The sequence below is a fragment of the Carassius auratus genome, chromosome 35 (assembly GCF_003368295.1).
Source record: "Carassius auratus strain Wakin chromosome 35, ASM336829v1, whole genome shotgun sequence".
In the NCBI taxonomy this organism is placed as follows: Eukaryota; Metazoa; Chordata; class Actinopteri; order Cypriniformes; family Cyprinidae; genus Carassius; species Carassius auratus.
In genome coordinates, this window is record NC_039277.1 from 6942212 (window position 1) to 6954803 (window position 12592).

The 12592-nt window shown below is 34.7% G+C and overlaps 1 protein-coding gene across 1 annotated transcript; it reads right to left on the reverse strand.

Annotated features, from left to right (window-relative positions):
* Positions 1-5464: 5464 nt before the first annotated feature.
* Positions 5465-12592, reverse strand: pcolcea (procollagen C-endopeptidase enhancer a). Its single transcript, XM_026219578.1, has 9 exons — positions 12438-12592; positions 9577-9685; positions 9229-9487; positions 8908-9032; positions 7949-8085; positions 7486-7826; positions 7311-7391; positions 6006-6176; positions 5465-5888 (listed from the first exon to the last, which is right to left on the reverse strand). The coding sequence occupies exons 1-9, from the start codon at positions 12548-12550 to the stop codon at positions 5758-5760; spliced, it is 1467 nt and encodes a 488-aa protein (XP_026075363.1). The 5' UTR covers positions 12551-12592; the 3' UTR covers positions 5465-5757.

The window sequence follows — 12592 nt, forward strand, 5'->3', positions numbered from 1 at the left end:
AACAGCGAGTAGTTTAATTTTTCATACAGCAGTGATATCTGTCAGATAGGCTACAGGCAAAAACATCCTTTATAGCAGCTTTAATTGCCATTAATGTGATTTATTCATTTATTGAGTGCAATTTATTAAGAAGGTCTGCTAAGACAACATCTGATGAGGGGGACAAAATGTACCAGGGGTAAAAAAAAAAAAAAAAAAAAAAAAGATTTATCCCAGTAAAAAATATAAATGTAAGCATTTTTTTTTTTTTTGTACATTTACATTTTTATAGATTTTTTTTTTAGATCTTTAAATGTTTATTTAATTTTTATAGTCCCACTAAAACATTTTTAAGTAGCCAGGCTATATCCATGGATTTAAAATGCATTTAAAATTATGAGACCATTTATTTGTCTTTTCCAAGTTTATATATTTAAATAAAAGATTTCTAAAATTACCCATATTTTACTATTGAGGTATGAATAAAAAATATAATTATGGCTACACATAATTATAGAAAAAAATAAAATATAAGAGCCTTGAGAAAAATGCTTCAGATAAAGATTTAATGTTGAATATACGTTCACACTTACATCAAATATATTATGATCACATGCCTCATGAGTTATGACGGTAAACATTTAAGAGGAATATTTTGACCTCTCCTTTAAACAGTAAGAAAGAGTGATTTCTTTTTAAAGTCTGTTGCGCCTTTTGACACTTGTGTTTTGCTGTAACTGGTTTCATCAAACCCGAAGTTTCAGTAGCCTAAAGAATCAAGTAAGCTTTCCAGTAAAAAGCGCATCATGAGGTTCATTTCCGTTAATCTCTAATCATGGGCCATTGGTTTTTGGGCCCCGACTATTGCTACTTCTGGCCATAATTTATTTTTAATTATATAGCCTACTTGTTGTATAGGCCTAGATAATATAGCCTAGATTACGTATGATTGAATGTTGTTTGCTTTGGTGTTGCCACCCGAAAAATAATGTTCTAGTTCCGTCCCTGAAATGTACTCAGCCACTTCTGAGGTCAGGAGCTTTTGTTGTGGCTTGCAGGATTAGTTATTTAAAGCCTCAGTCTGTGGAAATTTCCCATGGCGTTCCGCGCACGCTCTGTCAAAGCTTTAATACGCAACCGAGGTAACGGAACAGAGGGGCAGATCGAGCATCAGTAGCCTATCCGCCGGGAATGCGTCCTGATCACTGCCATAAGACGACCTCTATAGGGACCAGCACGAGCACACTCTCATGGAGCCAGAGTTTCAAACGCAGCAGATGCAACAGATCACTGGATAAGACACGCAGCGTTTCTTCGTTTCTCTACAGGTTTGAAACAAGTTGGTGAATAACATTTTAAAAATGGTCGTGTGTGTCGTAGGCAACGATTATGTTATAGCTTGGGCAAAACAACTTTTTAATATATATGCATCATGCATAAATGTTTAGTGAGCTTGACATAATAGCTACATAATACTCTTTTATGCCTATAATATTGTTAACGTGAATTTTTATAATATTTCCTGCTACTTGAACTATAAGTTATAAAGCAGTTCTACTCTGAATTTTAAGAGTTTAGAATTAAATTTTTGTGACTTGTTGGCTATAAACAATGTCTGTGTCAGATTGCTGATGCTGGGCTCATGTTTGTCTGGGTTCGCGCTCATTTGATCTGTGACGTGTTCGTGTGTGCAGCGCGCGCCAAGTCGCTCTATTCTGATTTTCTTAAATGAAGGATTAACCTCCCTTCGGTTGAGTTTTATGTAAGATACTTTTCATAGAATGACAAAGCTTCTTTCTCGCATCTATCGGCTAGGTTCGGTGCTCAATCAAGGGATCAGTGAGCACAGGGGTGACAGGGGTCAAGTTTGTTGATGTAAATGACCCCAAAATATTATCAGCTCCTTGCGAATTTGTAGCATTTGTATTTTGGTTTATAAAGCCCACCAATCAATAATTTGAGTTATATAAGTTATATAAGTTAAGATTGATAGTACAACATAAAGTAACTAAATTCAAAGTTTTTTTTATATTGCCACTGTACTAAAGCATGTTATTTTGACAATTCTAAACTATAGCACATTTAAATAAATAAATTGATAGATAAATAAATAAATAAAATTTATATAATATTTATTTATTCAATCATTCATTCAATTTATTCAAATTGTCCACAGCCTGCATTTCTGTAAACCCCTCTATTATATATATATATATATATATATATATATATATATATATATATATATATATATATATATATATATATATATATATATATATATATATATATATGCCATTTCAAAATATAACTTTACATTTTTAACAATTTTCTAATAGTATTCTTTATTTGTTTGCTTAACAGTGTCTGCTTAATAAGGAATGTAAATAACAAATAGAATATTGTAAACTTCTCAATTGTATAAAGAATATTGATTTGTTTGTTCATTAATATTTATTTAATTAAAAATATATATTAATTGAAATTTTCTTATTTTGAAAAATGTTCTATCTCTGGTTGGTAAGTTTAGCAGATGAATAAACCAGAAATACATTTGCAGCACATTTGAATGATTTATAGATGACAAATTAAATCATTGTCCCATCCTACTAAATACATGGGTGGTCCTGCTCATTATTTACTTAACAGAAGTGTTCTGTTATATAGCAGATCCCTTGTAAGTAAGATTCATAAACACTGACTTTGTGACTGATCATGGAGACAGAGCTGGTTGTTCTCGGGCTGTTGTCCCAGGCCTCTGAAGTGGGTCAGGGAACACAGCTATGTGTCCAGATCAAGTGATAGAGCACCGTAACAAGCCTCAGACACGACTGAGGATTAATCCTCTCAGGATGAATGAGCTCTTTGTTTCTTTGAGCCATTATTAGCAATCTCCCGCTTTCACCTATCAGCAAACGTTCCAGTCGGAGAAGTGAGATAAGCTTGAAACACACACACACACACACACACACACACACACACACACATACACACACACACACACACACACACACACACACGCACACACACACACACACACACACACACACACACACAATGGCACTAAAAGTCCACGTTAATCAATCAGTAGATCTTACACTTTATGTTCTCTCTCCAGTCTTCTAGATTGGGTAAGCCATGGGTAAGAAAGTCTTGCAGTGTTTTCCTTGGTACAAACGCTGTAAAGACCTGGGTAAAAGCAGGCTGTGCCCTCCTCCGCCTGGTAAGTCGCCTTGTTTACCAGATTTTGTCCTGATATGTTGCTAATTAAGTAATAAATCAAACCATTTTTCAGTACCCATCATCAAACATTTATTTCCTCTCTCTCTTTGCATTCACAGTGCCATCTGTTGAGGTGCAACCTTGCTTCTCTCCGACAGTCTCCTGGGGTTACGACGGAGAGGAAAGCGCCACACGCCCCGTCTATTTTTCCCATAAAGCACGAGTAGTTTATCGCCACCAGATGGAAGGAAATATTATTGACGCCACCTGCTGACCTTTGGGCTTCTTTCCCAGAATCCCTGGCCTTGTACCTGGCTGTAGACGTCCAGCGTAGAGGAGCGTTGTAGGAGCCTACTAGACTGTTCCATCATTTGTAATTAAACTAAATATTTACTATTTAGTAAAGATGTCAGTGTTTTCACTGGTTCACTGGTCTTGTTCTTACTGTGTTGAAATATAATATAATGTTTCAAGGGAGACAGAGTGTGCAGGCCACATGGAATGGAAAAACAGGAAGAGAGCTGGATTTTTTAAATACAAATATAATGGTTATGTGTTTTGTTGTGCAAATCTGATCCTGGATGTATGATTGCCTGTTGTTTTTCAGACGACAAACCACGGTTGGTTTTTTAGAGGTTTATGAATGCATTTCAGGCAAAAGAAAACATTTTGTACTTATCACTGGAATTATGATATAAAATGTATGTACATTTAGTAATTATCGTGATATCATTTTTTTCTTATTCTATGAATGTGTCAAAACAGTTTGAGTATTGAATAAAATTTAGTTTAAATACATAAACATTTTTATTTTTAATCTTTGTCTCATTTAAATGTGATGAAATGAAACAGGAAAAAAAATAAAAAAATAAATACATGATAATACAATATTTTGAAGTTGATTAATTAATTGTTTGTAATATTGCACCCCACTGTATATGAAAATGCAATATGAAGTTAAAACACTTCACTGTTGGTCTCATCCTTTATAATGTAATCTACAGATGTTGTGGATGTTTTGCCACTTTACAACTCTAAAATGTTCTAGCTTGGCTGGCTGTGTATTATTACTGTCATCCGACATTGTGGAATTTAATTTCACAGTGTAAACACAAACCCATTATCCAGACTTCAGATAAGAGATGGCAAAGTGGCCCATTGTCATCACAGAGGACAGACAGGAAATTCCCTGGTTACCAGACACAGCACAAGTATTAGCTTCATTGTGCCTTTGCAAGTCATTATCCGCTTTAAGTAGGCCTAAGTGACATTGATGGATGTCTCTAAAGCATCTAATATCGTGATGATATAGGCCTATAAGAGCTTATGTTTCTTATGATTGGATATTTACATGATGCATTTATAAAGCTGACATGTTACAGAGGTTTTTATTTTTTTAGGGAACTGCAGTAATGAATTGCTCTTTTTGAGCAGTGTCTGTAAAAACGTCAGCCACTAGATGACACTAAACCCATGATTTTAGTTTCAAACAGTCCCGGGCCCATAAGCAAAAAAGTAAGCTTGTACGCCAAGCAGCATGAGAATCAATCATCTTTTCCTCTTTTCTAGTTTCAGCATATAAAAATGAATGAATAAAAGAAGACATGTTGAAAGAACTTAGTGTACTCGATCAATCAGTGTTTGGAAAATCGTCAATAAAACCGCTTGTGAATAGTCATAATAACTTTACTCATTTTGACCTTATTCTAAAATATATTATGGCACTTCAAATCTGCCATATTTACTAAATTACTTAATGCAAACACACTCTTGGCACAGTGGCCCAAAATGTAAAAAGAAAAAACTACTCACTCATTTTAGTTGTAATTAATTTAATTTAATTAATCTACAATGTCTTTGGTGATTAATTTAAGGCTTTGTGTATTTTCAATGGAAAGAATAGCAACTGTCGATAGTCTATTGATAAAAGAGAATTAAAATGAAAGAAAGAAAATTAAATGGGTGCAATTTTAATTCAAGTATATTATTTATTTCAGTTAGATTTATCAAATTTGTATTTTAATATTAACATAAAAGTTAGTATTTATACAGTAATAATATATATTATTCAATTTTTTTATTTTTATCAATCGATTAATAAATGTAATAATTATCTCATATTTACATTATTCATTTATTTCATTTCAGCTTTAATTCAATAGCAGAAATGATTTAGAAGAATGGTTTAAAAATAAATCGTTTTGAAACTCAAAACCAGCTTTCAATGAAAGGAAAAGGCCAATCCCAATAAAACAAAACAGAATAAAGTTCAACGCAATAATGTGTTTTATAAATCCTGTATACATTACATCATCATAAATTACAAATATATTTTATGACATCTCAGTGTGTGTATATGTTAACTTGAATGAAAGATATCTTCACTTTAAAATTCTTCACCAAAATTCAGTTCTGAGTAGACAATTTTGAAATACACTATAGCTAATCAAAGCACTGGAAATTTTTGGGCTCCTGTCTAATCACTGTCCATTGCTTTCATCTAGTGTCTGAGCTCTGAAGGTTGATGGTGCTAACATGGCCCTGTGAGTGTTCAGATCAGCACGGCTGCTTGTTGATGTTGCTCAGTATCCTGTGGTGTGGGGCTTTGTACAGTGCAGTGAAACTACCAGGAATGAGAACACCACGGCCTTCCTCATCCACATTACCCATCAGGATATAGTTTTGACCTAATGAAGAGACAATAAATCAGTAACTGGCTGATTTGTGAGAAATTATTATGGAATAGTGAACAAGGAATCTGACACAGGTTTGTACTGTATTTCTGTGCATATGTAGCCATATACCTCTGCGCAGAAATGGACATCTCTTGCAGGGCATCGAAAGTTTGACAGACATTGTTTCTCCAGCTTGGGTGATGGTAAGACTACCAGCCTTGTAGGCCTTAATTAAAGACACTGTGGCCTGCATACTTCCATTAGGTCCAGGACTCAATGCTGTCAGCTTACCAGTGATAACTGAGAATGAGAGACAAAGAGAGGCATTGAAACAAACTGAAATAATTCACGCTTATAGTTCACCCCTTTAAAATGAGATTATAGCCTATTGTTATTCTGTATTATATTATATTACATTATGTTAAGTTACATTATATTATATACAGGTGCTGGTCATATAGTTAGAATATCATCATTCAAAAAGTGAAACTTGTATATTATATTCATTCATTACACACAGACTGATATATTTCAAATGTTTATTTCTTTTCATTTTGATGTTTATAACTGAAAACTAAGGAAAATCCCAAATTCAGTATCTCAGAAAATCAGAATATAACTTAAGACCAATACAAAGAAAGGATTTTTAGAAATCTTGGCCAACTAAAAAGTATAAAAATGAAAAGTATGAGCATGTACGCATTCTTGGGTCTGGCATATCGCATCCTTTCCTTCCCTTCGCCTCTCTATTAATGTGCTTGGACACAGACCTCTGTGATGAGCCAGCCTTTTTTGCAATGACCTTTTGTGTCTTGCCCTCCTTGTTCAAGGTGTCAATGATCGTCTTTTGGACAACTGTCAAGTCAGCAGTCTTCCCCATGATTGTGTAGCCCACAGAACTAGACCGAGAGACCATTTAAAGGCTTTGCAGGTGTTTTGAGTTAACTGGCTGACTATATGATTATCTTCAATATTGAATCATTTCACAATATTCTAATTTTCTGAGATACTGAATTTGGGATTTTCATTAGTTGTTAGTTATAAACATCACAATTAAAATAAAATAAACATTTTAAATATATCAGTCTGTGTGTAATGAATTGATATAATACACAAGTTTCAATTTTTGAATGGAATTGGTGAAATAAATCAACTTTTTCATGATATTCTAATTATATGACAGCACATGTCGATCAAAACAAACTGAAATAAAGTGAGTAAATAATGGCAGAATTTAAAAGATTTTTACACTCAGAAATTTGGGGTCAGTAAGTTAACATGAAAATACTATTTAAATCTTTCTACCAAGAAATGTATTATTTAATTAAATATGTAGTTGTTGTTTCTTTGTAATTAACTATAAAATATTTTGAAAATTAGTTTTTGAGTAAAAATTGCTTCTACATCAAATTGTCAGTGTGGGTAATTACTTACCAAATTCACTAGCACAGAAACTAGTCTTGAAGGTTCCATCTCTTTTACATGTTTCTGGGCACAGTGGGTTTGTGTCTGTGGCTGAAAAAGACATTCAACAATGTGTAACAAGTTATCATAAATCATAACCATAGATCATAACCAGCATCATGTGTTACTCGTATCTCTTCCTCACCTGGACTGGATACCCCTGGCTCTGGTTTCCTGAATGGGCGTCTCGCAGGTCTAAAGGGTCTTGCCGGTTTGGGTCGTGCCATTGGCTGTTCAGTGGTAGTGGTCGTAGTTATAGTTGTTGCTTCTGTTGTGAAGACCACAGGTTTCACCGGTTTGCCCGGGGTGACACGGGGTTTCGTGGCCGTGGATGACACTCTGGGTCCTGACACAACATCGCCACCTGTAGTCGGAGTACGGAGGCCACGTGGGATGCTAGTGTACGACGCCATGAATCCATCTGAAGTCACGCTAAGGTCAGAAACAAACTGCACCAACAGCACATTGCTATTGGTAATAATGTTCCTGCAGATGGCACACAAAAAAAAAACATACACTAATGCAACTGTAAAACATTGTTGGTTTAGTCTAAACATATGATATTAAATAATAAAATGGCAGTCAAAGACATGAATGTGACCACTGACTGAGGCGCAGTGTCTCCGCAGTATTTTCCGATGCGTCTTGAATCGTCTTTGTCTCCTCCGTTAAAGAACGCCACATAGTCGAAGCGGCAGTATGTGTCAGACTCCACATCAAACTTATCAAACTTCACCTCAATCACCTAAAACACAAAACTCCGAAATCTCAAATTTAATCCTTTTTTTTTTTCCGAAAGAAAAAAAAAGTGGAGGGTGGCACAAAGTTCAACATCAAAACATAAATATTCATATTATTTATATAAAATAATATAATATTGGAAAATATCCCAGATGAATTCAAAGAAAAGCCATTATTCCTGACAGTCTTGTTTCTTATTATTTATAGACTAGATAAATGTCATAAACATTTAGAAAATCAACAAGAAAGTGCATTCAGAATTCCATAAGGAACAAATCTGACCGGTTTTAAAAGTTGGCGTTTAAAATGAACATAATATTGTGATTTAGCTAAACATAGCCTACATCACAGGACAGACGTTCAATTTCAGCTCAACACTGCAGAATTAAACACTGGATATTTGTATATTACTGAATTTTAATTCATTAGTACATTTTATATTATAAACTATATATATATATATATATATATATATATATATATATATATATATATATATGTTTATTGTTGTCACCCAAATTAAGTTTGTTCAAAAACATTTGTTTTTGTATCAGAAAAATTGACAAGTGATATAAATAACTATAAATATATATATATAATATAAATATAAACTACTTTTTTATTCTGTGAATCAGCTGATATATAATATAATATATAGTAGAAAATATCCCTGATTCAAGCAAAGAAAAGCCATGTTTCCCAACAGGCTTGTTTCTTATCATTTAATGAACGGGCTGCAAAAAATGTCTGGCGTGCCACCACCTTGTTCAGTGTTGAAATATTAACTGAAAACGATCTGAACTGTAGGGTTATGTTTTTTCCTCACCATTTCCGGCTCCACTGTTATAAGCCAAGAACAGCTGATGCCAGCTGGATAATTTTTCTCCGGCCAATTGGGAGTTTTGATCGTGCCCTGAGACTTTGTGAGCTTCCCGCCACAAAACTGGTGCTCTGTAAGAAAGAAAAAATCATTTCAGAGAAAAGAAAGACGATCGTGGCTACATATATTCACTTTCTAATATCCATAAGCTCAAGAGAAGTCAAAACAAGAAGTTTCCAGAATCAAGTATTTTTTCTGTTCACACTGAAAATGCTCAATGAACCAGAGTCAATCACAACACGTTTGATGTTTAATAGTTGATTTCACCATCCACATGTGGCTTTCCTCCACTGAAGCTAGCCAGGAACCCTCTTCCTCCTGTTCCTGAATCTGATACCATCTCTACCATCATGGTGTTGGATGTGGAAATGAGAGCTCCAGGCCGGAACGTTCCACAGAAACGCCCGAGCTTCTGTACCATGTTAGAGTGTCCGTTATACACATCCACATAGTCGTAGCGGCAGAGATGATCAGCCTCCAGGTCAAACATCCTGAAGGACAGCATGATCACATTGCCTTCTGGAACCTAATAGAAAGAGACAGAGATACTTAAAGGCTTTTATTCCGGGATACGACATCCCGAGCGTGTGGAGTGTGAACTCAAAGTGAACTCACTGTGATGTACCAGGTACATTTGCTGTTGGGTTTATAGAACGATGGGAATCCTTCACTGCCCACAAAGCCTGAGTCTCCAACCAGATCACCGCCACAGTTAAACACAGGCCTGGGAGAGTGAGGAAGGATTTCTGGTGACTATGAGGAAATATGGAATGTGTTTATATTGCACAATAAACACAGCTTTTGAGAGGTGAGTCTAAAGCTTGATCAAGACATAGTTTGCAGGAGACATACTTTCACAAGTACAAACAGATGCACGGAACAACAACTCCAAAACTGAATTAAGGGGGGCACCTAGGCTGAGGACCAAAAACTATTAAAGATACATGTTTTACAATGTAAATTATTCACTGTATAAATAAAATGTCTGTGTTTAAAGATAAAAAAATGTATGTCATGTAGAGCATTCCAGTGGGTCGAAATGCTGTTAACCTAGATGAATGACAGAAACATTTACAAAATCATAAAGAAAGTACATTCAAAATTCTATAAATAACAAATTTGACCAGTTTTAAAAGTTGGAAGGCTTTTAAAATGACCGTAATAATATAATTTAGCTAAACAAAGGCTCAATCAAATTGCTATTTATAGGACAGACGTTCAGTTTCAACTCACCACTGCATTATTAAACTAAAGCAATAAGCCTTAAGAAGCTGTGGTTTATAATGAATCTAACAGCTAAGGGTCATTGTCCACTTCGTGTCAAGCCTAAAACCCCTTTAGCGGTTATAAATTCACTGTAAACCACGGTTTCACGGGGCTTATTGCTTTTATAAAATGGTTATTCCATATACATTGTTAAGGTTTCACAGAATAAAACAGAGCAAATAAAATCTAATGATATAAATAAAAACAGTATTCCACAGAGAAGTTAACAAAGTATGTTTGTAGTGTAATTATATTTTACAACAGCTTTGAATGTGGCTCAACCAATCAGAATCAAGGACCGGAACTATACATTTTATAAACTGGATTTTTGTGTATTACTTCATCGTAATAACTAAATATTCATTAGTACGTTTTATATTACTAAATTGTATCAATTATTAAAAAAATATATAATTTAGTGTAAATATTCAATGTTTAATGTTGTCACCCAAATTAAGATGTTAATGTGTTCATGTTTGTTTTAAAATGAACTGTGTATTGTGGATTGTATGTATGTATTGTTATGTTGTATTGTATGAGAGCCTTTTAACCAAAGAAAAACTTATATCATTGCTGATAGACAATAAAGATTCTCTGAACTCTATACTCTGAAGGTCCATAAAAGGTATGAAAAGTCATCATCAGAATACTCCATCTGCCATCAGACGTGCGTGTGCTCTCCTGTGTCCTCCGCACCACAAGGATGCGCTGTTTTATTTTAAATCAAAGCTAAATACATGTAGAAACAAGCGCGGATGACACAGAAGAGCACACGCAGCACGGTGATATGGATTGACACAAAGGAGGCCGTTGACAAAGGAATGATTCAATAAAGTCGTTATTTTTGTTTTCTTCGCTTACTAAAAGTGTTCCAGTCACTTCATTTAACCTAGATTGCACATCTGATGGCAAATAGAGTATTCTGATGATGTTTTTCATATCTTTTATGGACTTTGACACTGTTATTTACTTGACAATCTATGGGACGGCCTCAAGCTCCCAGGTTTTTATCAAAAATATCTTAAATTGTGTTCCGAAGATGAACGGAGCTTTTATGGGTTTAGAACGACATGGAGGTATGTGATTAAGGACCAAATCTTTACTTTGGGGTGGAGTAACCCTTTAAATAATGAGTCTGGCTGGCTACATTTTCAAAGCTGTTTCACAGAGGCAGACACTTAGACCTTCACCGGCAGTGTTTCTGAGATCACTGAGAACTCAAAACTCCTTTTGAATGTGCTGCAATGTTTTATTTTTTATAATATTCACAGAAGCCTACAGCAACATAAACATAAACTCTATGACATTGTAAAATTAAGCAGAGCTCTGTTGTGATGTAATGGTGCAGGGCCAGAAAACTTGCAGTCGCTCCCACAGACCCCATATGAGACAGAGACAGAGATTCTCTGCACTCAGAAATGGGGATGTTTACTGCATGCTATAATTTCAGGGACCTTTCAAATATTTATTGTGGTAATAAAAATGAGAGTAGATAAAACTGATTTGCCATAAATAGAAAATTAGAGCTTCTTACAAATGTCACAACCAATTAGAAATAAGTTATACATTAACATATTTTAGTTTTATAAATAAAAAAACACATTTATACACATTTAAAGTGACAGTACACCTAAAATCTTAAACTATGCAATTTATTTTTTTATTTTATTTACTTTTAGGCTACGTTGGGTGCTTTCATTTTAAGGAAAAGTGCAGCACAAACATTCTACAAAAAATTATCCGACAAAGACAGTGTCAAATGAACCGAAATTTCATTTTTGACTCAGCTATTTCTGCAACCACAACAGCCTAAATAGCATAAAACATTTTCCAGAATTTCTGCCCAAAAAGGATGTTTTCCAGAACACTCAGTCTAGACATTTTTTAACAAATGATTCATCTGTTTTCTTCAGTAAAAGCTATGACACTTTACAGGGTAAAGCAACCTGATTCACCCTCAAAACACACTAACCCAAAGTACTGCCAACAAAGTATCAGCCTATAATCAATATTCCAGAAAATACACTCTCCATGTGTTTAATTGGTCAAAAATTACATTAACTACCATACATAAACACTTAAAAAGATGTAAAAGTCCAAGCTAGAAAGTTTAAACAGCTTCTGCAGTAAAAACAGTTGAGGGTTTGTAAAAAGAGCTGTTTTGACTTGCATGCTTAGCTCATCCTCATTCACAGCCCTACCACACACACCTGGTGTCATTGGTGGTTTGACACAAGACCCCTCCAAAACTCAGAGACAGAAGAAGCCCCAAACTCCACACAGCAGTCAGACGCTCCATATTCCTCAGCACTGAGATCCACATACAGATGCAGCAACAGGACACATGACACAGAGAGGAGGCGGA

What these genes read in the sequence shown, in the direction of transcription:
- pcolcea (XM_026219578.1), bottom strand. Translation starts at nt 12,550, where the DNA reads ATGTGGATCTCAGTGCTGAGGAATATGGAGCGTCTGACTGCTGTGTGG. An exon ending in CAAACCACCAATGACACCAG is followed by an intron (nt 9,686 to 12,437) that starts GTGTGTGTGGTA and finishes TCACTCTCCCAG; the next exon opens with GCCTGTGTTTAACTGTGGCG. An exon ending in GCCAGGGGTATCCAGTCCAG is followed by an intron (nt 7,392 to 7,485) that starts GTGAGGAAGAGA and finishes TGTCTTTTTCAG; the next exon opens with CCACAGACACAAACCCACTG.